This window comes from Stegostoma tigrinum, chromosome 13 (genome assembly GCF_030684315.1).
Source record: "Stegostoma tigrinum isolate sSteTig4 chromosome 13, sSteTig4.hap1, whole genome shotgun sequence".
NCBI classification, from domain to species: Eukaryota; Metazoa; Chordata; class Chondrichthyes; order Orectolobiformes; family Stegostomatidae; genus Stegostoma; species Stegostoma tigrinum.
In genome coordinates this window covers 75,722,509-75,749,071 of record NC_081366.1, presented here as the reverse complement: position 1 = coordinate 75,749,071, position 26,563 = coordinate 75,722,509, and the positions used below count along the sequence as shown (strand labels likewise).

The following is a 26,563-nucleotide window of genomic DNA, read 5'->3' as shown; positions in this document are numbered from 1 at the left end:
ATGGCTGAATTGATGTTTTAACTCCACTTCCAAATTCCTGTTTATCCTGATAGCCGCTCACCTCCTTAATTTCAAATCTAATGTTAATCTTGCTTTGTGCACCTCCTGGGCAGCTGTAACCCTACATGCCTCGATCTATCTAAATACCCAATGATCTGTATGTCCTTGTATGTTATGATCCACCTGTTCTCCTCACAAAACAAAACTTTCACTGTACTCAGGTAAATGTGCCAACAATAAATCAAATTAAACCAAACCTCGTTCCAGATCAAAAATCTATCTACCACTGCTTTAGAAATATTCACAAATTCTTGAACCAATTTCACTAGTTCATTTTACTGCATGGGCTCCTGGATTCCTAGTCCGGTGACATTACCACCATGATGCCACCTCCCATTGAAAGAGTGGCAAAATAGGGGAAATTTGTTGGGCTTTATCAGTCCACTGAGTGAAATCCATAAGTTGAAACCCACATCAAGAATAAGGTTGACTGCTGGGTGTGGAAATTTAATTTTTGGAGCTGATAGATCTGACCGCTCAAAATGCTTGAAATACTAGTTGTGATTACCAGACAAAGTTACTGGTGAAATTCAGCAGGTCTGGCAGCATTTGTGGTGAAAAAGCAAAGTTAATGTTTCAAGTCCTGAAGAAAGCTCACTGGGCTGGTAACATTAACTCCATTTTCTCATTACAGATGCTGCCAGACTTGTTGCGTTTCTCCAGCAATTTATGACTTTATCTGTTTCAGATGTCCAGTTCTTTGTCACAAAAGCAGAAAGTGCTAGAAAACCTCTGCTGGTCTGGCAGCATATGTGTGCAGAAAACAGAGTTAATGTTTCCAATCCAGTGACCCTTCTCCAGAACATTCTGAGGATAGGTCTCTGAACCTGAAATGCTGACTCTGCTTCTCTCACGAGACAGGATGTTTAAGAAGGTATTTAGAACGCTTGCCTTCATTGCCCATAGTATAGGAGTTGGAACGTCATGTTGAGATTTGGGCCAAGCACAGGCAGGTGGGACTTGTTTAGTTTGGGAATATGATAGAATCCATGCAGTGTGCGGAAGCAGGCCGTTCGACCCATCAAGTCCACACCAACCCTCTCAACGGCATCCCAGCCCCATAACCCTGCATCTCCTGAGACCAATCCACATAAACCTGCACATCTTTGGGCTGTGAGAGCCATCCCAGGGAAAACTCTACACGGTCACTAAAGGGTGGGCTTGAACTTGGGCCCCTGGCAATGTGAGGCAGCTTTGCCACCATCTTGCCACCCATTATGGTTAATATGGACTGGTTGGGCTGAAGGGTGTGTTTTCATGCTGGATGACCCAATAACTGTATGATTTTATGCTCAGATACAGCCAGACCCTGTTGAGTCATCTTCCTCAGCAATTTCTGTTTTTCTTTCAGATTTCCAGGGCCCACAGTTCTTTCGTTTCTTTTTTCTCGAGTTTTTTGTATTGTGTATGTGGTTGCTAACAAGGACGAACCCACTTCAGCCTCTGAGAATCAAAGTTAATTCCTTCTATTGACAAGTAGCTATTCCAATGGAGAAACCTTCTCTTTTGGATTGACCATGTCCCTGAACTTACCCCCATCCACCCGGAGGGGGCGACAAAGCGTCCGGCACTGATAGCCAATCACAACGAAGGACGTGCCCCTGACCAATCCGCGAAGCCACGGCGGTGAGGATGCACCTGTCACCGGAGGTCGTGAGCAGCCGTCCAATCAGAGGCGACAAGGTAAGGAGTACGTGGCACTGCGATGACCGCATGCGTGGTGGCGACGGGCAGGCCTCCGCTGCGCGCATGCGCGTTGTCGGCCGGTTTTCCGCCGGCGAGGACGGCCAGGCAACATGGGCGCAGCGTTCCCCACCGGCTGCCGGCCACACGCGTGCTCACTGCTGATGCGGCGTCGCGCTGCCGGTTGGGCGCAGGCGCACCTTCTCCCCACGCCCGCTGGGGGGGCCGTGATGCGCAGGCGCGGCGCAGTGCAGTGAGCGGGCCTGGTCTAAGATGGCGGTGGGTGAGTGGCTGCGGGGTTTGACGGTGCTGCAGTTGGTGGCCACGTTATGTTCTGGCCTTTACTTCCACATCGGCGAGACCGAGAAGAAATGCTTCATTGAGGAGATACCCGACGAGACCATGGTCATCGGTAAGCGGAATGGAGAGTCTGTGCCTTAATATGGAATCGGAGTGACACGTACCAGGCAAGGTTAGGGGCTTGGCCTAGAACCCTAACCCTGTCAGCAGTCCCTCAGATCCAACTGCGGGGTATGGGGCGTGGAAACACTGCGAATACTGGAAATCAGAACCTGCTCTGAAGAAAAGACATTGGTCCTGAAGCGTTAACTCTGCTCTCTTGCTGCAGCTGTTTCTGTTCCTGCAGGATTTAACAGTGTGTTGCCAGGGTTGGAGGGGTTGACCTGGAGGGAAGGGGCTGAATAGCCTGGGGTTATTTTCCCTGGAGCGTCGGAGGCTGAGGGGGCGACCTTACAGGGGTGTAAAAAGTCATGAGGGGCGCAGAGAGGGTTCAGTAGCCATGGTCTTTTTTCCCCAGGGTGGGTGTGTCCAAAACTAGAAGGAGTAGGTTTTAAGGTGGGAGGCGAAAGATTTTCAAGTGACCTAGGGGGTAACTTTTTCACTCAGGGGGTGATGTGTGTTTGGAATGTGCTGCCAGAGGAAATGGTGGAGGCTGGTACAATTACAGCATTTAAAAGGCATCTGGAATGGTACGCTGAATAGGAAGAGTTTAGAGGAATATAGGCCAAATGTTGGCAGAAGGGACTAGATCAATGTAGAATGTCTGGTTGACATGGTTAAGTTAGACCGAAGGGCCTGTTTCCGAGCTGTGCAGTTCAATGACTCCGGTTTCTGCCCTGACTACACTTGCATCAGAACCGTGGGTGCCTGTTAATGCCAGGTAACTGGCTGCACCTTCAAGGTCAATGTGGGTGGGGGGACGGGGGAAGAGAGAGGGTGAGGGTTGGGAGATTGGCTTTTGTTTTTTGTGTGGTGATTTGCTGAACCAAAGTAGGGTCTGTAGTAGGATTCAAAAACAAATTGTTGGGGAAGAAATAAAACTCAGGTCAGGCAGCAGTGTTAATTTGTCAAATCCAGTGACTCTTCTCCAGAACAAATTGTAATTTCCAGCATCCACACTCCTCCTTTCTGTAATTGGATCATAATGATTGGTGGCGTCAATAGCCTTCTGCATTGAGCTTCCTTGAATGAGTTGCTGTGAATTAATATTTTTTAAAGAAGCTTACTGTAATAGTTCAGTTTGTACTTCGATGGACTGGTAGTACAGTGTAAGTATTTGCGTTGTTCCTTTTTTAATGCATGGATGTTCATGGCAGGGTGACCCATTCTTGAATAGAACAAGGCAGTTTGTGTGGGCCAGGGATGCAGGCTGGGAGTGTTTTTGAATTGAGTGATGGGAAAGTGAACATGAGAGGAGGGATCAGGGTGTGGTTCTGGTGGCCACAAAGGTGGGATCTGTTGGTTTACAGCAGTCAAAATGTGCAGTTTTTATTGCGGAGTCACTGTTGTCTCTGAGTGACACTCAAATTATTCAATAACACTCCTGCATGCAGTCTTAGAAATACTGAACAAGAAGTACTTGTCGAGGGTTGTTGAACAAATGGATCCAAGTATGAGACAGTTTTTCACCATCATCTTTGGTGTCTGGCTGAGCTTTTCCAGCAACTTAGTTTTTCTGCCCATTGCTTGCAAGTTTTTGTCACCTGCAGATGTGATTGCAGTACTGTCCGTGCTAACCTTCTGTCTTCTCCCCTCCATTTACTCTTAAACTCATCTATAGCCCTACTACATACTTTTATTTTAAAATGCTAAGATTTATTTCTGCAGAGTGGCAAAGTTACGTCTGCCCCATTTGGAACTGTCACTGTACTTATCTTATTAGTTTTAATCCACGCTACCCAAACACTCTAGCTTTTTTTTGGTCCCTTTTCTTACCAGACTTTTGACCAGAACTTCTGGCCATCAAGGTTCTATTTTTGTGGCAGTTCTGTCTCGTGCCTCACCCCCTTGCTGTGAGAGGATTTCGCAATCCACCAGTTTGAAGCCTGTTTGTGGCTGGCTGTGCAAGTTTTCCTTGTGTTAAAATCTATCTGGTTCTCTGATGCCCTTTAGGGATGGAAATGTGCCACTCTTACCAGGTCTGGCCCATATGTAATTCCTAATCCTGCCATGTGGTTGGCTTTTAACTGTTCTTTTGAGTTGGCATATCAAACCACTGAGCTCAGGGATGTTTTGGGATGGGCAGTAAATTCTGGCTTTGTCACTGTCCACATCCAAATGAAAGAATTTTTAAGAATAGTGAAATTCAGTGCTGGACCCTTCAGCCTGTGCTACTTGGTGAAACAGTACCATTTTAAGTTCATTAATGTGCTACTTCAATCTCACGCCATAAATTTGTCCGTGGCACTTGCATTGGTGTCATTTAGGAGCGATGAATAAGACCACATTACTTGTCCATTGGTTAATGCAGCCCTTTTTCCATATTTCAGAGCTGTAAATTGACTTCATCAATCATCAGTGCTTGACTTCAGATATACTGGAAAAAAACTGACACTTTGATCCAGTTTGCATTAAAAATAGTCACTTTGGGATTTGCTCTCCCTTCAAAATGCATTGGTCTTAAATGGACAGAAAGACTCCTCAGCAAAGCTCTAAAAATTGCTTGATTTTTATTTTAGATAAAATTCTCTTTTAGTGAGAGGGTGAAGGGAACGAATCAATATTTTTGGAAAAGAAGGGTTCAGAAGAGGAGAGTGGAAGTCTTTTCCATGAGAGGTGGCGCTCCATTAACCAATAGTTTTGTTGGTGTTCTGCAGATTACCTTGTGTGTGGAGCATACTAGCGTGGTTGTTCTGATGATGCTCCGTTTTGTGTGCCACTTTGTAATCTTTCGTTTTGCAAATGGAAAGACTTGCAATTCTGTGACACTTTTCATGGCATCTTGACAAAAGTTGGTTTTCATCCATTTAAAGATTTTTTTATTGAGGTGTAATCGCTGTATTTATAAAGGGGAAAGCAGAAAGCGCCCATTGTATGATAATGACCAAATCCTTTAGGTCAATTATCTTTCAGTTTAGTCAGAATTTGTTTTAGTCACAGTCTCAACCAGTTGCTAAGTATGTCTTTTCTCTTTCAGTGAACCACTTCCTTTTGCCACTTCTATAATGTTCTGTAACTTGTTGATATGGCATTTTTCTGCTGTGCAGACTGCATCTTCCTCAGTGCATTTTGTTCTCCATGTAGTCCCTGACATTATGCAAGGTTGGGCAAACCTTCTCATGTGTAAGAATTTCCAAAATTTCTAGGATGTTTTTCTTAAAAGAGTCTGTAGATTGTGCTGTTTTTGAGAGTTGTAGGTCTTCTAGAGGAATGTTTAGATCTAAGTCTTGCACTGTGTTGCATCAGTTTGCAGCAATTCTTCATCAAAATTACAAACGGGATAATGATTTCTTTAGAGCTACTTATCAACTCTGGGTCAGCATCCTGTTTTTTATGTACAGTATTTCGAAGAGCACTGTGCTGTTTAGGCCCAATGCTAAAGAAAGTAGTTATGCTTGCAGAAGACCTCTGCACACCCCTCAACAGAGATGCAGGATTTATTAGAAGGAAAATGAGATACTCAGCTCTTCAGGTATGTGGCAGATGAAACCACTAACTGCTGCATGCAGAGCAGAAAGTTTTTGGTTTAGCTTCATGTTTGGGCCTAGTTATCTGATCTCCTGAACAATGAATTGCCTTCATGAAAGTGGTGTGCTGCCTCCAATCGCTGTAGTCCATGAGGTGCAGGTACACTGATGTTGCTGGAAAGTGAGTGCCAGGGTTTTGATCACACATCAGTGAAGACAGTGTTGCAATTCCATGTTTGGATGGCTTGGAGATAAACTTGGAGGTCTTGCCTTAACATGTATCTGATGCCCTTCTGCTGATGACCCACACTGTCTTGTATATACCTGTTTTATGGGCTGGCAAAAGAGTGCGACAGTGTACAAACACTGGGAGTTGAGCTAAGTGTGGGAGGGAGAAGTTTTTGTCTTGTTCTGGCTTGTTTTTGCAAGGCGATGCTTTGTGATTGAGATGCTGCTGGCTAGATTAAGAGTGGGCCTCAGTGAATATCGGGCTTTGTTGAGAGGAAGCAGCAGCAAGGTGAAGGTAAGGTCAGACCTTCGTTTCTCCCCAAGTCTGCTCGTGATTAAAGGGGCAGAGGAGGCAGTGAGTGGAGTGGTATGTTCCTCCTGTCAGATGTGGGAGATCAGGAAGCTGTCTAATGACCCTGGTGACTATATCTGCAGGAAGAGTGTCTGGCTGCAGCTTCTCTCAGACTGCATGGATTGGTTGGAACAGTAATTGGAAGCACTGAGGAGCATGTAGGAGGAAGTGTGTGTGATCGGTAGCTTCAGGGAGGTGGTTGCACTGTAAGTACAGTCAGTAGCCTTTCAGGGGAAAATAGCAGCAGCAACCAAGTCTTAGATACCATGACTGGCTCTGCTATAAATCAGGGCATGGCAAAGACCAAGTGAGCAATTGTGGTAGGGACACCCTAGGCCGGGGGCACGTGTTTCTGCAGTCGCGAGTGAGATTTGAGGCTGGTAAGTTGCCTCCTTGCTGCCAGGGTCAAGGATGTCTCTGAGCAATTGCAGCAAATTCTCAAAGGTCAGCTGGAGGTCGTTGTACACCTTGGCATCGATGATGTAGGTAGGAAAAGGAATGAGGTCTTGTAGAGTGAATACAGGGAGTTGGGCAGGTTAAAAAGCACAACCTCAAGGTTTGTAATCTCTAGATTACTCCCAGTGCCACACTTTAGCGAGAGTCAGAATAGGGGGATAGGACATATGAATGCATGGCTGAGGAGCTGCTGCAGGGGATAGGAATTCAGATTGTTGGATCACTGGAATTTCTTCTGAAGGAGAAGTAACCTGTACAAGAGAGACAAGTTGCACCTGAACTGGAGGGGACTAATAGCCTGACAGGGAGGTTTGTAAAAGTTACTGGGGAGGGATTAAACTAATTTGGCAGTGGGTTGGGTCTTTAAGCAGTAGTCAGACAAGAAAGGAGGTTGAGGTGGGTACAGAAGAGAGCAAGTTAAAAGGACGAGGGAGACAAGAGCGTGGTAGGCAATGAGGAAAGATTAATGAATTAAACTGCCTTATTTCAATGCAAGAAGCCTGACAGGTAAAGCAAGTTAACTCAGTGCACGGATGAGAACACAGGACTGCGATATCTAGCAATTACAGAAACATGACGGGGAGGGACAGGCCTGGCAGCACGATGTTCTGGGGCGCAAATGCTATAGGAAGGATAGCAGGGTAGGCAAGAGAGGATGAGGAGGAGTGTTTTTGATTAGGGAAAAATCATGGCAGTACTCAGGATATTCATGGGCGTCATCCAGTGAAGCATATGGGTGGGCTGAGTAATGAGATGGGGGTGATCACTATGATGGGTTTGTACAGTCGGCCCTGGTAGTCAGCAGGAAAGTGAGGAGCAAATATGCAGGGAGATCACAGATAGCTGTGAGAATTTGAGGGTTGTATTAGCAGGGGATGTTAACTTTCCAAACATAGACTGAGCTTGCCGTGGTGTTAAGGGCTTGGATTGAGAGGGCTTTGTGTGTTCAAGAAAAGTTTCTCAATCAATATGTAGATGGCCCGACTAGAGAAGAAGCAAAATTCAACCTCCACTTGGGAAATAAGATGGGGTGACTGAGGTGTCAATGGGGGAGCACTTTGGGACCAGCAACCATAATTCTATTAGTTTTAAAGTAAGTATGGAGAAGGATAGGCATATTCCACACTTTAAAGTTATAAATTGGGCAAGGTCAATTTTGATACTGGATAGGAACTTTCAAATGTTGACTGGGGGAGGCTGTTCGCAGGTAAAGGAACAGCTGGCAAGTAAGAGATTTTCAAAAGTGATATAATGAAAGTTTAGGGACAGCATGTTCCTGTTTGTATGATGGGCAAGGCTGGCGGGTGTAGGGAGCACTGGATAATTAGAGATATTAAAAGTCTAGTAAAGAAGAAGCAGATCTATGCTAGGTATAGACAGCTGGGATCAAATGAATCCCTTGAAGATACAGTGGGTGTAGGAGTACAGTTAAGAGGGAAATCAGGTGGGCAAAAAAAGAAGACAAAAGATAGCTTTGGCAGATATAGTTAGAGAATGCAAAGAGAATCTGCAAATGCAGTTAGGGCAAAAGAGTAACTAGGGAGTCCCTTTAAAGATCAGTGAGGCTGTCTGTATTGCATCAATATTTACTGTGGAGAAAGACATGATAATTTGGGAACTTGGCGCAATAAACTTGTTTCTTTATTCATTCATGGGGTGAGGGTGTTGTTGGTCAGGCAGCATTTATTGCTCATGCTTAATGCCCAGAGGGCAGTTCAGAGTCAACCACATTGCTGTGGGTCTGGAGTCACATGTAGGCCAGACCAGGTAAGGATGGCAGTTTCCTTCCTTTAAAGGGCAGTAGCGAACCAGATGGGTTTTTCTAACAATCGACAATGGATTCGTGGTCACCATTAGACTGTCAGTTCCAAATATTTATTGAATTCAAATTCCACCAGCTGCCATAGCAGGATTTGAACCTGGGTTCCCAGAATATTATCTGGGCTTCTGGAATAACAGTCCAGCGATAATACCACTAGGCCGTCGCCTCCCCTCTTTAATAGCAATTCCTTGAAAAGAGTTCACGTGACCGAAGAGGAAGCGCTGGAGGTATTAAACACATAAGTGTAGCTAAATCCCCTGGACCTGACCAATTGTGTCCCAGGACGTTGTGAGAAGGTAGGGAAGAAATTGCAGGGGCCCCAGCAGAGATATTTGTATCATCAACAGCCACGGGTGAACTGACGGAAGACTGGAGACTGGCTAATGATGTGCCAATAAAGTTCTTGAGACGATTTGTAGCTTGGGTTGTGGATCAGGTTGTAGACTTGCCTGCTGAGCTGGTGTGTTTGATTGCAGACATTTAGCTGCAGGTAACATTGTCAGTGCGCCTCCAGTGAAGCGTTGGTGTTCTGTCCTGCTTATTTATATCCCTCAGTTGGCAGAGGTAGTTGGCATCACTTCTGGTTCTGTTCTTCACTGCTTTGTATGTTGGGTCCAGTTCACTGTGTTTGTTGATGGAGTTCTGGTTGGAATGCCAGGCCTCCAGGAATGGCATTCTAACCAGAACTCCATCAATGACATGCTGAACTGGAACAGACATACAAATCACTGGAGAACAGAACCGGAAGTGATGCTAACCTCCACAGCAAACAGAGGCATATGAATAACAAGTGGGACAGAACACACATGCTTCACTGGAGGCACACTGATGATGTTACCTAGCAGGGTGACAAAACATCTGCAACAAACACACTAGCTCGGCGAGCAAGTCTACAGTGATGTGTCATTATTTAAGAATTAAGTTTGAGTGTTTAAGAGGTGACCAGAAAGAGAGATGAGGGCAGAGTGGTAGATGTTGTCCACATGGACTTTAGCAAGGCCTTCGACAAGATTCTGCACGGTAGACTGGTTGATGAGGTTAGATCACATGAGATGCAGAGAGCATAGAAGGCTGAGGAGTGACCTGATAGAGGTTTATGAAATCGTGAGGAGCACAGATAAGTAGAATAGCCAAGGTCCGTTCCCCAGGGTAGGGGAGTTGAAAACTAGAGGCTGTACCATTAAGGTGAGTGGGGAAAGATTTAGAAGGGATCTGAGGGCCAACGTTTTCATGCAGGGTTGTCTTTATGTGGAACAAACTGTCAGAGGAAGTGGTAAAGGGAAGTACAATCACAACATTCAAAAAATATTTGTACAGGTATGTGGTGGGAAAAGTTTAGAGGAATAGGGCGAAATGAGGCAAATGGGACTAATTCAGTTCAGGAAACCTGGTTGGTATGGATGAGTTAGGCTGAAGAGTGTGTTTCTGTGCTGTATGATTGCTGAATTCATTGAAATCTATCACAACCAGAAGAGTGGTAGTGCCACATGATGTCGTGGAGGATGTGCTCAGTATGTAGATGTGATGAGAAGGACTGTGTGGTCACACCTATTCAGCTATGAATGGATTTGCAGCTTGTAGCTTAGAGAGGACTTGGCCAGGTAGGTTTTCCTCATTAATTCCCTTAACACCAATCACTGGCCCGGCCTGGCAGCTTTGTCCTTCAGGGCTCATCGAGTAATGGTGCTGCTGAGCCATTCTTAGTGACCAATGTGTGGCCTGGAGCCAAAGTATTTGTTATAAATGTTTCAAGTTCCACATCCCTCCTTCCCAAATAGACTTGTATTGGATGTTGGTGTAAAGGTCATGCTTTTTAACCATTTACACTAACAAGGTTATGACTTGAAACTCTGATTTTCACCATGTATTGCTGCTAGACTTGCTGAGTTTCTTCTGCACTTGCTGTTTATATTTATGAGGCAGGGGCTTGTTTAAGCAAGGTGCACTGTCTTGCATCTTGATTTATTTGACAATTTGCCATTGACCAATTGTTATTTAGAAATTAATGGAATTAATCAATTTCTCTTGTTTTTAGGTAATTATAAAACACTGATGTATGACAAACAGAGGGAGGAGTACCTGCCTTCTCCTCCAGGACTAGGAATGTTTGTTGAAGTGAAGGATCCCGATGAAAAGGTACAACATAATCAAGTTCAGAGATCCAGGCCTGCTTATTTGCTCACTTCAAGCGCACTATCTAATGACTTTGAGATTTTATTTCTCAACTAAATCACTTTTTAAACAAATGTTGTGCTTGTGTAAATGAGTGTGTTGGGAAATTGTGTATTTTTTACCTGATTTCATTCAGAGCTCAGTTTGACTCAGGATAAAATTGGCGGGGAAGTTTCCCTTTGCTGTATTACTTCTGGAAGTAGAAGCTTAGCTAAACAGTATTTGTATCCCTATGATGGTTTTTGTCACTACAGAGTGTGTGGTGTAATGTTCACGCTGGCAGACCAAAGGTGAAATTGTTGAAAATCATACCTGTGTGAGTATTCCCTTTATTGAATTCCCAAATGTCAACATCATACCAATGACCAAAAACGTAGAGGCATCAATATATAAGTACCCTAAGTGTAAGAGTGGGACAGCAGCTGGGAGTTCTGTAGAGCCTGTCCACTGGCTAAAGACAGTGAACAGGAGAGAGATGGAATGTTCCCCACTTGCCCAATCACATGCAACTTCAACAACACACGTTAAATACCATTCAGGGCAAAGTAGCCTTGTTGATTGGTACTTGATCCATCACATCACACATTCTGTTACCATCAGTGCACAATGGCAGCAGCCTGCTGCATGTACAAGATGCATTGCAGCAATTCATTAGTGATTTAAACTTAGACCTGGCAGTCATGGTCACTGCTTAAAAAATAAGGGGTCGTCCATTTAAGACATGGATGAGGTGAAAATTTAAGTGTCATGAGTCTTTGGAACATGCTTTCCCTAAAGATGCAGTGTTTTTTTTTAATGTTTTGAAGACAGAGGTAGATAAATTCTTGATAAGGAAGGTGAATGGTCATCATGGGTAGGCAGGAGCATGGAGTACTCTGTGATCTTACTAAATGGTGCAATAGACTCGAGGGGCTGAAAGGCCTATCCCTGCTCCTTGCCTTTATGCTCCCTTGGCACATTCTAAACCTGCAAATGCTACTATTGAGAAGAACAAGGGCAGAGAGCTTTTGGGAAGACAACCGCCTTTCAAATTGCGCACGATCCTGACCTGGTTCTGTATTGCTGCTCCTTTGTTGCAAGGATTAGTCCCTAGAACTCACTTCCCTAAATGCACTGTGGCTATGCCTAAAATGCATGGACTACAGCAGTTAAAGAAAAGGCACTTAACATCACCTCAAGTTCACTTAGGGAAGGCCAGTAAGAACTGGTCTCATAGTGACACTCGCATCCTCTGAAGAAATATATATTTTTAAAAATGTTTTCTGAATCTGCAAGTCTGCCTTGGCACTGTCTTTTAATGAAAGGGGTATGAAGCTGTTTCTATAACCCTGACTGTCTATAGTTCTCAGAATGTTTTGCAATTATTACGCATTTGTCCGGAGATGATTCTAAAAGCCAATAAAAGATTGTAGACACGTCTGCAGATTAAGGTATAAAAAAATGTAGCTAATATCAAATACAGAACTAATGTTTTCATGTTTGTCTTTTGCTGTGTAGGTCATTCTGTCAAGGCAGTATGCTTCTGAGGGAAGATTCACATTTACCTCCCATATTCCAGGAGAGCACCAGATTTGCCTACACTCCAATTCCACCAAACTCTCTCTCTTTGCATCAGGAATGCTGGTAAGGAAAGAATTTCTAAGACTGAAACAGTGTCTTTGGGAAAGAAGCATAAAATCTGTAATGGATATTGATTATGAAAACTTTACATCAAATTTGCAATGTAGAGAGTAGTCATTTTACCCAAGTGGTCTTTGCTGAGCCTCTTTCCATCCTGTATTGGGGAGGCAACGGCCGAGTGGTGTTATCACTGGACTGTTAATCCAGAGATCCAGGTAATGTTATGGGAACCTGTTTCGAAACCTGCTGCAGCAGATGGTTGAATTTGAATTCAGTTAAAATCTGGAATTCCGACTCTAATGTTAACCAGAAATCCATTATCAATAAGTGTGAAGCTGGAAAAGCACAGCAGGTCGGACAGTATCCGAGGAGCAGGAAAGTCAACTTTTCAGGCCGAAACCCTTCGTCAGGAGACCTCCCCTTCATTGGGACTCCTGACGACAAAGGGTTTTGGCCCGAAACATTGACTTTCTTGCTGCTCGGATACTGTCTGCCCTGCTGTACTTTTCCAGCTTCACGTTGGCTCTGGCTTCCAGCATCTACAGTCCTTACTGTCTCCACATCACCATAAATCTGTTGTTGTCAGGAAAATCCACCTGGTTCACTAATGTTCTTTAGAGACATGACATTCACACTGCCGTCCTAACCGAATCATCTGAATTACACGTGACTCCAAACTCTCAGCTAAGTGGTTGACCCTTAACTGCTCTGTGGGCAATTGGGAAAGGCAATAAATGCTGGCCTAACCATTGATACCCTCACCCTGTGAATGAATGGGAAAAGAAAACGTCATCCAATCCCATTGACCAAATTCATGTTCTAATAATTTCTCCAGTAAGCAATTTTCTCCTGTATTCCCAAACGGTATTCCCAAATTAGTGATTACCTTACATTACAGCACTTAGTTTTGGAGTCTTTTACAAGTGGAACCAACTTTTCTGCAACTACTGGATTAAACCAAGTTACAATTTTCAGCATTTTTTAGACTACCTCTTAGTTTTGAATAGAGAAAAGAGCCTCAGCCTGTTTAGTCTTTCAAGACGGTTATAACCTCTCAGTTTTAGTATCCCAGAAACTATCCTTTTCAAATGCCTTTTTATAACATGGTCTAGATCTATACACATTATTGAGAGTGTGGTTTCGCTAAGGTTCTTTAGTATAACTTTCTCCTTGTAAGTAGATTTTGCTTATTTTTCCTTTTTGTCTTTTAATGAATAAGATTTGTTCTGATTTTAATGTAGTTATGGGGAAAGAATGTTAGTGAATTTCATTGCTTTCCTTTCTGTTGAAATGAATTCCGTTCATACTTTAATCATATCAAAGATCCAACAAATATGTTAGTGTTAACTTTTTAATTTTAGTTCTGCATCATTCACCTCGTCCTCACTATTTGGATTTCCTGAACTGTGCTGGGAGTGATAACGTGATATTACTTTAGATACATTGCCTATTACATTGAAAAGTCTTATACAGTGGGGATAAAGGGGCTGTTGATCCCTTGAGGTATTTAAAAAATGGAAGTATTCTGCTGACCATATTTGATTGCCAGATAAGCTAATTTGAAACATTATCTAACAGCGTCATGTTTCCTGTAATTCACAGCCACAATTTAGCTAGCTTTTAAGAAAAAAATTAACGTTCTTTGGTTTAAGATGTTTGCCCAAGGTATGAAATGTTTCTTATGGGTTTGCTTTTAGTTTGAAGTGAGAGGAGAAAGTAGAAAGAAAATTATCAGGCTGATGATCATAAATGAATCTGGATTTGTTTGACCAGCTCTTGACATTCATATTGAACATTTCCATGTTCTTTTTGTAGTATTTCAGCTGTAGGCTTAAGAGCCAGTCCTTTCTTTTGCCAGTGTGACTGTAACCTTCTTGCACACCCCTTTTTAATCCCAATCCATTGTTTAAAAGAGCACTGTTGAACACTATTAATTAAAGGAGCATTGAAATGTAGCCTTGTGGTCCTGTCTGAATACCTTTATATTAATGTTAACTCATATAGATCAGGATGCTCCCTGATTTAGTTGAGCATCTAAGTTATTGTGCATTGGGTAATGAATTTTCTACCTGCAGCGGGTTCACTTGGACATCCAGGTTGGTGAACATGCCAATGATTATGTTGAGATCGCAGCAAAGGACAAGCTGTCAGAGCTCCAACTCCGTGTCAGGCAACTCATTGAACAGGTGGAACAAATCCAGAAAGAGCAGAACTACCAGCGGGTAAGTGAGGATAGTGGGAAGGATATCTAGGGTTCACCTGTTTGTGTAGGTGGGAGGTAAGGACAAAGCTTTTGGGATAAATGAATTGGGGGGAATATAATTGCCGGGGAGATGGATAGGACTGACCAAAATAGAAAATGAGGGAATTACTGTAAGTAAGGGGGATGGAAACTTAAAACGCTAATAAATAAGAAATCAGGCACATGTATGTGGGTTAGATGCAGCAGTAAAACTAGTCAAAAAAGTCATGTCAATAAGTTGAGCTTAGTACTGCACTCTGTACTTTTTGAAATTGTTGCTGTGGGGCTCAAATGTCTAGTTACTGTTTAACTGCTATTGATTAGCAAAGAATCCCTATAGTGTGGAAGCAGGCCATTTGGCCCATCAAGTCCATACAGACACTCCAAAGAGCATCCCACCCAGACCCACCCCCCTACCCTGTCCATGTAACCCTGCATTTCCCATGGCTAATGCACCTAGCCTACACATCCCTGGACACTGAGCAATTTAGCATGGCCAATCCCCCTAACCTGCACATCTTTGGACTGTGTGAGGGGACCAGAGCACCTGGAGGGGTCCTGCACAGACACAAGGAGAATGTGCAAACTCCAAGCAGTGTTGCTTGAGAGTGGAATCAAACCTGGGTTCCTGGTGCTGTGAGGCAGCAGTGCTAACCAGTGAGCCACCAGTGTGCTGTTTTGTTTAACAAAACATTTAATGAAAACAGAAAACTCAGCAGGTTTGGCTGGGTCTGTGGAGAGACAGCAGAGCAAGTTGTTTATGTAGCATGGGTGAAAAGTAATGACTATTGCAAGAGATATGGATATCCTAAATTTTATTTTCTGTTCCAGTATCGTGAGGAGCGTTTCAGGGTGACCAGTGAGAGCACTAACCAGCGAGTCCTATGGTGGTCCATTGTGCAAACACTGATCCTCATTCTGACTGGGATCTGGCAGATGAGGCATCTGAAAAGCTTCTTTGAAGCCAAGAAACTGGTATAGGCCATGATCACGATGACCTGTGCTTGATTGGTTTAAATACAGAGAAGGCTGACTAGCCAAAAGCACATTTTCAATTACACAGTTCAAGCCCTGGCTCGTCGGATTTTATCCAGTTTCTTCCCCCTACCCAACTTCCATGATATGCAGTGCTTCCTACAAAACAGTGGCTGTAAAGTGCTTTGGGGTATCCTGAGATTTTGAAATATGCTGTGTAAATGCAAAGTTTTCTTTCCAAATGGAGTTTATCACGCAATGGATAATGTATTTGCCGGGTGTGTTTCTGGAAAGGTGCCTTCACTGTTTAAAAAGGCAGCTGTGTCCAAATTGAGTTGACTGCTTTGTTGCCTCTTTTACCCCATATCTTGTTAAGCCATTGTCAATCAGTTTTCTTCTCATCACACCAAAGCTCTGAATGCTTCAGTAATAGTGTTCAAAGTGGAGTTAGGCAGTATTTAAGTGTGCTAAAGTCTGTATTCCATGCCCAATCAATGATTGAGCTGTTCAAACATCCATTGGCTAATCTTAACATTTTTGAAACTAATTACCAAACAATGTCCTGTGAACTTGTTTCTAAGACTTAATTAGTCCAGCTTTTGTGTGACATTTTTCATTTGAGCCATCCTTAAAAATTGTGCAGGGCAGCCTCGACATAGCCAGATGTGATCATGGAAGTGTGAGTAATGCTTTACTTAGTCATTAAGGAAAGGCTAAGCAAGAGTTAATTATTTCTAAATCTCTGGTTGTTATTGAATGACTCTTCAGAGCAAGCAAGTGCTCTGATTTTCTCGTAATGTTCTCAGCACTATAATTTATTGACCTTCGTTTGTTTTTGTGATTGGAAGCATTGGTTTTGGTCATATCAGTCATTGCAGGTGAAGGACGTAGGAACCACTGTTTACATGTTACTGTCGGGTTTGGGGCAGGGTGGTGTCCTGTTTCGATTTGGTTAGAAAAAGGTTGGTGTTCCATTTATGCAGCTGCCCTTGATCTTGATTGCTTGGAGGCAGCTGTAAATACTTGTACCATGTCACTGCTGAGTATCCGTGATTGAATGGTGCATTGGCAGGAGTAGATCCCAGAGGTGGGTTCTCAATCTGACTGCATTCAAATTGTTACTATTTTAGAGTTTTGAACTTTGCTGCTTTTTTTGGATGGATAGAGGTTGGGTGGAAATTTCATTACATCGATCGGGGCTTCTTTTTCTCCATCTCCTTTATTTTTATTAGGGTAGGAAAATGAGTGTGGCCATTGCTGTGTTCTACTGTTAGTGACAGTACTGTTTGAGCTTGACCCCATTGGGTTGCATTCACCAAGTTTTGCAGTCTAAGAAACTGCTGGGATGTCAGAGTCTAGGTCTGTTCATATTAATCCAGTAGACCAAAGTACTACTAATGATGTAGGACATCCTTCTGAGTTTGACAGTTCTACACTTTAGGGCATCTCATCATTGAACTGCTGGAAGGGGGAGCCAAGATGATTGCATTACTCAGATATCCAGCCTTGCTGGTTTGGTCATCGATATTGGAAGTTTAAACCTTCATGATCCATTGCTGCCAGCAACTTGGTAACTTGTTGGCAGGTTGTTCAAGGCAGAATTATGGCTTTCCGCATACAAACTGTTCTAAAAGCTGAGGCCATGGCCCCGTCTTCAACAGGCAGTTTCTTTACTTCATTCGCTGCTTCAAACACGTGCTGTGCTTGTGTGATAAATCAGGCTCATCTAATCACAGCCGACCACTTTTGCTCTCTGTTTTTGATTGAACTGTTACCCGTTGTTTGAACCTGGTCATCGAGTTCTGATGTTTGAAAAACTTGAATGATAAATAGGTGTGATTTCTTCTCTTTCAAGGCAATAACCTATCACACATGACTTTCACTGCTTGGGCACCCCTCTTTCTGAAAAAAATACCATTTAGGTTGGGCAAATCGATTGCTATTAATCCAGTCAACTGAGGCCTATTCTCCCCTGGATTTTTATGACTCCTCTTGAGTTTTGATCTGTACCAATTCACATGCACCATTAGGTCTACACTTCTCCACTTAATGTTTTCAAGATTAACAGGCCTAGTTTTCTCAACATGAGGCAGGAATCAGAGTTGTGTGCCATTGTGTGACAAAAAGGTTTCATTTCAGGTGTCTGGCTAAGTCTGAAAAAGTGGGTTTCCTGCTGGCTTTGACCAAGCCATCTGATCGGAAAGTGGGTTCTTATGTTGCAGACTTTATGCTGACTAATTTCCCAGGGAAGATGCTTTTGTGCTTTAAGATTTTACATACATTCTTTTCAAAAGGAAATATAGAGGAGCTGTCTGGATTGTGAAGTGCATACTCGAGGCAATGTTACGCTAAAGGACAGGATATTATTGCTTTAATCCATTACTTGCACCACTGATATCTTTTACGTGAGAGATATCCTTGAAAGTAGCAGCACACCTTTAGCAAGGCTCTGGGCACAGTGTTTGCAAAGCTGAAGTGGAGGGAGAGAGTGTGTGCGATGCTTGGAAACCATCAGTCTAAACTGTTGAGTATCTTAATTAGTCCACTTGCGAACATGGATGAAGACAGCTGTATTGAAAATGGGTACTTGGTCTTGGATACCAAGGTGAAGACATCTATATGTTGTATGAATGCCCCAGAATCAATTCGCTGATTTATATCAATGTTGAAAAAATAAATAGTGCCTCACTGTAAATTTCTGCCTGTTTTCAAGTGAACATTTTCCATTTTTTTTTCATCTTCTTAGTTTCTTTTCTCTTTTGGAACTTGATGCATTTTATGTAGAGATTATGTTGCTTCATGAGATTTGTTCCCTTGTGTTTTGCAGTAACTGTCATGTACAAGTTCCTGGACCATTTTTCAGAAGTTCTCATTTTTGAAATAAACTATTTCCACCTTTTTTTTTGAAAAGTTTCTTATTTCTCATGCTGGCAACCACCAAAATGGCATAATTTGAATTTCAGGAAACAAAATCTTCGGTTTAATGATTCTCTACATGTGGTAAATCAAAAATACATTGCAGCCCAGTGATTCCATCAAGCTACTTTGTCAGGTGTTATTTTGTCACCCTCTGCATAAAAATGCTGAGATACTGAATCATATGAACCATGCACTGTAGATCAGATCTCTCATCATAGGGGAGCTCACTGACCCTAACTGGGATGTAGTGTGAGACTTTAGCACTTTTGGGCAAGGGAGTGAGGGTTAACGTGCAGGAGAGGAAAGAAATTTCTACTCATTTTGACCTGGCCAGCAATTAATCCCTGCACGTTGATGTTGAGACTGGAATTGGGTCATCCTTAAACCCCTCAAGTATAAACAGCTTTCTAAACCTTGCTGTCCTGATATGTCCGTGAAAAAAGACTAATCTGTTGAGGTAGTGGGGAGCTTTGAGGGTTTGTGGATCCTTGGGGGAGTGGTGGATAGAAAACTGGGAAGAATGAAAATCTGTGTCTGTCGAATTTAAAGTAATGAATTATTTGATTTCAATACACTGGAAGTGAACAATTTGGGTAGATGTGGGTAATGTTCTGGTTTCATCTGTTTGGCTGAGGGATCCTCTCTAACAGTTAGACCTAGGTGGACATGTGAAAATTGTCTGAATTTCTGGAGCTGACTGCACTTTGATTTAGACATCTGTTCAGTATTTAAATGGTATAGTCCAAATCGCTGTATCTGATTGCTCTTTTTTTAAGAAAAAAACAAGATGGATTTGTAAATCATTTTTAAATTGATTTTATTTTTCACTTAAAAGTTTTAATAAACGTGTTCATATATCTATCCTTCATTGTTCTGTGTGTTCCTGTAGAGTCCAGTTTTTCCAATGTGCTCCAGAATGTTAGCTTAACCAGAGCAGTTTAGTATGGTGGTCATAAAGTTAATGCAAGATGCACCCCTTAACACCAACGTTGCTCCCATCAGGAAGTGATGTTGGATGTTCCTGAGTCCCTTTTTTTGTCATCTGCTGGCAAAATATTTTTTCATATTGCTATATGTGACTTTGAGTGCCTCGATTGGGCCGAAATTTAACTCTAGTTTCGGGGAGGAAGGTCAGTTGTCAGGTTTGGCATATATAAATCGGAAAAATCTTAATTTATTTCTGTATGCTTGTATGATTCATACACAATTTTAAATGTTAGCATAAATCTCAATGCTAGTGCTGGAACTGAAACTGGAATTGGTTTAGTTCCTCAGCACCTGCTGCTCGACCTTGGAACCAAAAGAAAATCGGAACTGTTGGGCAGGTTTTGTTCATTTGTTTGGAACATAGACGTCACTGTCAGGGCTATCCCTAATTTCTTCTCCCCCTTATTCCCACTCGCTCCCAACCACCACCACCTGTTCTTGATAGATTTTCAGATACTTTGCAGATCAATTAAGAAGCAGCGGTGTGGGTCTGAGGTCACACGCAGATTGAATATAGACGAAAAGCCTCCTTTCCTAAAAGTGAATGATTAACCAGACAGCATATTATAATAGAGTAGTTTCATGATCATTAATACTGATCACAGCTTATTAAGGATTTGTACTATTTACTGAATTCAATTCACAAACTGTGAAGGTGGGATTTGACTTCACCCTGGAACAATGGTTATCTTGTTGGACAATTTGCCCAGAACAAAGTGGTTTTAACCTTTGTGTTCAAATGTGGCACTGGGGCTGTCGTGCCCCTCTCCCCTCATGTCTTTGAGAATCTTAACATGTACTTGCCATAAAATTTGAGTAGTTAATGGCTCTCTATCTATTGATTGTTTATTGGAGTGGAGCTCACCTTTACCTTGCCTCTCAGTAACAAGTTGAAGAAAGGGTGTTAAGGATATTCCAGTTTCAACATGCTTAAAAGAAAGCCTTTTAACTTTAAACTGAAGGTTTTTTTTGCTGAGGAAGCACTGGATATTATCTTGCTTAATTGCTCACAAGCAAGTAACTAAAATTCAGGGACTTTGCCATATGTAAACAGAGTTCCACGTTCATACCTAGGACTTGAGTTGTTTTCCACTTACAAACTTACATGTTGTTTGAGCCTCTACTTTTGATTAGTCTCCGCAATAATGTTAAATTATCCCTACAAATTTGCAAGCCTTTAGTTGAAGACCTGCATCTCATTGCTTTTTTTCTTAAATCAGCATCTGAGAATGTTCTTCAAGCAAGGTGCCAACTAGGATTGTGGCTCTTGCAAAAGAGAAGGCTAGTGCTTAATTCTAGTTTAAATGACTGAGAAAATTGAGCCTAAATAGTCCAGTAATATTCAGCAGTGATAGCTGAACATCTGGCTTAGTATGGACTAAAACGGTTGATGTATACCATTGAATTAACAGCTTCCCTGAGAGAAATGTTTGCAAATTTGCAGGTAAGGTTTAATATTATTGCTGAGAGTAATCAAGGGCAGTAGCTGAAACCATGTGTAGTTTCTTAAATGGAAAACAAAACAATTTGTGTCCAGTTGTGCAAGTGGAACTCATTGTTTGTGATGGAGTCCCATGGTTGTATCCTTTGAGAAGATAGCCTTCAATTTTTCAGTCTTAATGTTCAAGGTGGACAAAATATCCATGGGCTTAAGAACTGAGCCTGAAATTATTTCTGTCTGAATAATAAAGATAATGGTGCCTCACTGCACTCGGGTACAGAATTTAAACCACTTAAGCAAGATTTTTGACCCCAAAGGTCTAACCTGTTGCTTATATTCCTTGCAGGCTTTATCCCACCATTTTCCTAGTAAATCAACAGGAATATCTGAACAATGATTTGCATACTAGGAGGTGAAATTCCATATACATCAGGTTACAGTCAATTACAAGGAAGCAACAGGCTACATAACAGCACAGAAAGGTGTAATAGCAAATGAATTTCACTAATTATGGATGATCCCTCAGGCTTGATACAACTTTGTACCTTGAGTAATCAACGTCCTTAATTACACAAATGTCATTAGCGTGGCACCTGTTGTCACATTCGCCCAAGTTGTAACTGACTGAGTTATATTCGTAAAATTTCTGCAGGTAACTTTTGTCTTGGCTCAATTTATCCAGCACAGCTTGCATGGATTTAGCTGTACCATTGCGTACTTGGAAGGCTTATTGTTTGAGCCTCTACTTTTGATTAGTCTCCGCAATAATGTTAAATTATCCCTCTTAAGCAGTATTCTTTTTCCCAGTGTGGAGCCTGAGTATTGGCCAAAGTTGAATTTAAATACTAGGTCACCATGCTCTAAAATGGGGGGGGGGGGGGGGAAAGCAGAGAAAGAGACAAATTAGCCGTCATTTCATTTTTGAGGTTTGAAAAAGTAAGTTCCAATTGTAGCGGCAATGCTTCAGAGCTGCTGTTGTGTCACTGTTTTCAGTGAAAGAATGATAAGCTGCTGGTTTCCATCCCTTTTCTGTGTCTACTTGACACAGCCATGATAAGATTAAAATTACTTCAATAATGCTGAAGAAAGCAACTTGCCATCTTGCACTCATTGGGACAGAGGTAAGCCTACCAAATTTCAAAAGTGTGAAAAGTTGAATGCTGACAGTTTGGCAGTGGTTCGTGGGAGGTAATGGTTGAGTAATATTGTCACTAGAGATAATGGGAACTGCAGATGCTGGACAATTGGAGAGAACGACGTGTGGAGCTGGATGAACACAGCAGGCCAAGCAGCATCTTGGGAGCAGGAAAGCTGACGTTTTAGGCCTAGACCCTTCATCAGAAAAGAAATTGGAATAAGTTCATTCTATTGGAAAACTTAACAGAATAATAGATTATTTAACTTCTAAACAGTAAACTGTTCCCAGAGAGTAACATCCTATAAACATGCCCTTGACAAAGGCAAATTCAGTAAAATAGATTGTCTCACAGCAGGCAGTTCTCAGTCTGAGAGGAAAAGCATCAAAAGAAAACTCTGAGAGGGAGAGTAGCAGAGACAGATGTACAGCAGCTTCCATATTCAGCTTCAAGACCCCAGCAACCAGCACTGAAAAACTGATACTAAAAACCCTGCTTCTGTGGGAACTTGACCCCACCCATTCAGGCTGCTTTTATTGTTTTAACTTTAAAAATAAAACCAAGACCTCACACACTGTTTACTTTATTGGCTCTATATAGACTGCTTGTCACCTCTCACAACTTTTCTTCATTTTAAAAAAAATGGAGAAAATATATCTCTTAAAGCCATAATATCACCCCAGTTGGAAAATTGTGTAATCTGTCCACTCTACGGTATTCACACCTTTCTCAGAATCCCTACAGTGTGGAAACAGGACCTTTGGCCCAACAAGTCCACACTGACCCTCAGAGCATCCCACCCAGACCCATTCCCCTATAACTCACCCGATCTACACATCCCTGAACACTATGGGGCAATTTAGTGTGGCCGATCCACCTAGCCTGCGCATCTTTGGACTGTGAGAGGAAACCCACACAGACAGTTGTCCGAGGGTGCAATTGAACCGGGGCTTCTGCCTCTGTGAGGCTGCAGTGCTAACCACTGAGCTACCATGCTGCCCCTTGTGTCATCCACACTGCCGAGAGCTGCAGGGCAACGTGTTGCATCTTAGCATTCTGACTGCACAGAGTCCTATCGCAGCAAAACCTTCCATGGTTGGTTCATTGCACAGATGCGAAAGAGTGGCAAATGTAAACTCTGGGAAACATCCTTCTGCTTTGCTATTGATCTTGCTGCTACGTTTGGGAGTCTGCTGCATTTAACTGGCTGCTCCATTTCCTCCTTTACAACAGTGATGGCACTTCAAGAAATACTTTACTGTCTATAAAGCACTTTTGGCCTTGATAAGCATCATTTAAACGTCTGTTTCTCTTCTGAACATAGTGTCAGCTTCTGTGTACTATTGTGTGGAGAGGGTAGTGAAGAAGGCTTTTGGTACGTTTGCATTTATTAGTTAGTGCATTGAGTATCGGGAATTGGGAGGTCATGCTGTGGCTGTACAGCACATTGGTTAGGCCCTTTTTGGAATACTGCATGCAATTCTGGTCTCCCTGCTATAGGAAAGATGTTGTGAAACTTGAAAAGGTTTGGAAAAGATTGACTAGGATGTCGCCAGGGTTGGAGTGTTTGAGCTACAGGGAGAGGCTGGATAGGCTGGGGATATTTTGCATGGAGAATCAGAAGTTAAGGGGTGACCTTATAGAAGTTTATAAAACCATGAAGGGCAAGAGTTTAGTGGGATATGGGCCAAATGCTGGAAAATGAGCCTAGATCAATGTAGCGTGTCTGGTCAACATGGGTAAGTCGGACCAAAAGGTTTGTATCTGCGCTGTACGTCTCTGTGACTCTAAACCAAACATTGAGCATAATCTCTTACTTTATTGTTCGCCGCGGAGGCCCTGGAGAGGGTGTCATCGAACAACTGGGAACTGTGGTTCAGACCCACTGTCAGCGCATTCGTGTTGTGGTAAAAGTTTATGTTGGGGACAATCATACGCTGTCCTTCCTGATGTAACCAGTGTGCATGTACAATGGAAAAATACTATGCAGAGTCTGGCATGAAGCAAGCGATTCACATAAACAAGTGATTAAACTCTGGGAGACTGTGGACAGTAATTTGCCTTCGTTTTACATACATACAACATACAACAAGACAGCACAGAACAGGCCCTTCGGCCCTCAATGTTGCGCCGACATCCTTCCTCTCGCAAGGAGACCAAAATCGATTGCAGTATTCCAAAATCAGCCGAACCAACGTCCTATATGGCTGCTAAGTGATCTCCCAACTCCTATACTCAATGCACTGACCGATAAAGGTGAGCACACCAAATGTCTCCTTCATATCCTTTCTACCGGTGGCTGTACTTTGATGGAACTACGAAACTGCACTCCAGCGTCTCTTTATTAAGCAACACTCCCCACAACCTTCAGTGTATATGTGCTGCCCTGATTTGCCTTTCCAAAATGTAGCACCTCACATTTATCTAACCTCAACTCCATCTGCCACTCCTCAATTTATTGGCCCTTGTCAATGCCCCATTGCATTCTGAGGTGACCTTCTTGGCTGGCTACTACACCTTCAATCATTGGGAAACTTACGAACCACACCTTCTATTTTCATATCCAAATCATTGCATCACTTCAACTCCCCCTCCCACTCCCTGGACGACATGTCCATCCTGGGCCTCTTCCAGTGTCACAATCACACCACCCAGAAACTAGAGGGGCAGCACCTCATATTCCGCCTCGGGAGCTTCCGACTCAATAGCCTCAATATGGACTTTGCCACCCTCAAAATCTCCCCACCCGCTAGCCTCATCCCAAGACTAGTTCCTCCCCTTATCCCTGCCTCCATGACCTGTCCGCCTTCTCTCCCACCTATCCACTCCTCCCAGCTCACTGACCAACTCCCACCACTGCTTGGAATTATTATTCTTTTCACACTTCATCAGCTCGACGTTATTTCTAAAATCTATTTTCCAATTGTTGGAAAAAGTGAGATAAAGTAAAAGAAGTTACATTTTTACCACTCGGGAAATCTCTGAATATAATTCTGTTGAAAGGCCGCCAAGGAACGATGCAATTCTTTTGTCACAAACGCTGTGAGGGAGACATCTTTTTCGGTTCCACTAACTCCACCCAGAAACGGACTTTGTAGTTTTTGTTTAATTTCTTATTGGAATGTCGACATTGCTGCCTTTTGCCCATCCCTAGATGTCCTTCAGCAAATTAGTCCACTGCATACCCGCCTTCCCAAAGGAATCTCGACAAATGACAGGAGCGCCTGTTGAAGCACAAGAATCAAAAAAGGCTGCTTTGTGATCAGGTTCTTCTCTCTGGAACCCAACCCTTCCAGTTGTATTTTGAACTGTGCCATCTCACATGGAAGATGGCTTTATCTATTCAGTAACCCTTAAATAAAGCCATACAATCACAGAGCTGTGCAGCTCGGAAACAGGCCCTTCGGCCCAACCCCTCCATGCCGACCAGATGTCCTGCATTAATCCAGTCCTATTTGCCAGCATTTGGCCCATATCCCTCTAAACCCTTCCTATTCATGTACCCATCCAGATGCCTTTTAAATGTTGTAACTGTACCAGCCTCCACCACTTCCTCTGGCAGCTCATTCCATACACGCATCACCCTCTGTGTAAAAATATTGCCCCTCAGGTCCCTTTTAAACCTTTTCCCTCTCACCTTAAACCTATGCCCCTCTAGTTTTGGACTCCCCTACCCTGGGAAAAAGACCTTGGCTATTCACCCTATCCATGCCCTTCATGATTTTATAAACGTCTATGAACACCCACCTCTCAGCCTCTGACACTCCAGGGAAAATAGCCCCAGCCTATTCAGCCTCTCCCCATAGCTCATACCCTCCAACCCTGGCAACATCCTTGTAAATCTTTTCTGAACCCTCTCAAGGTATGGGAAGGTTGCCAGTTGTGGAGCTGTGAGCAGAAGGACGATGCAGTGCTTGAGGCAAAATGTTTCACGAATAATTTAACCAAAGTGACGTCTTGACTTTTTATTTGGTGGGAAGGGGTTGCGGGATGGCGGGTGTGGTGCAGTGACCCTAGGGATGATTTATGCAGAGGCTAAAATTAAAAACACTCGCAACAACTCGGCAGTGCTCGGATCTGCTTTAGATATGAAAACATTAGCTTGCTGGAAAGGGAGAATTGATGCTCCTTCCAACCGCTGGGCCCACAGCTCTGCAGTTCGTTTGTAAAGTATGTGGCCATTAGCAGGGAACTGGCTCTTTGGATGAATATCATGGTTTCCAATTGCAGCGTAAACCTTGGTATCTGAATGAGGAATAACAAAAACAATCATTAACATCTAGAAATTGGACACTTAGCTCAACTGATTTACAGACTGAGACTGATTTGTCTTGAAGGCATGGTTCAGTACAATCCGGTATATTATCGTACACAGCTTCAGAGGTAGGTGGTTTGACCTACAATACCTCATCCAAATAATTGTTGTTTATTGGTTAAGCTGAGACAGCCCAATGATGAAAACAAGCATGTGGGTTTCCTCCGGGTGCTCCGGTTTCCTCCCAAAGTCCAAAGATGTGCAAGTTAGGTGGATTGGCCATGCTGAA

The 26,563-nt window shown here is 42.9% G+C and overlaps 1 protein-coding gene across 1 annotated transcript; it reads left to right on the top strand.

The window, feature by feature from the left end:
* The first annotated feature begins 1,973 nt into the window (after positions 1–1,973).
* Positions 1,974–19,318, top strand: LOC125458239 (transmembrane emp24 domain-containing protein 9-like). Its single transcript, XM_048543327.2, has 5 exons — positions 1,974–2,155; positions 10,563–10,663; positions 12,197–12,322; positions 14,395–14,541; positions 15,393–19,318. Exons 1-5 carry the CDS (start codon positions 2,017–2,019, stop codon positions 15,540–15,542), a joined length of 663 nt encoding a protein of 220 aa, XP_048399284.1. The 5' UTR covers positions 1,974–2,016; the 3' UTR covers positions 15,543–19,318.
* The last annotated feature ends 7,245 nt before the right edge of the window (positions 19,319–26,563 follow it).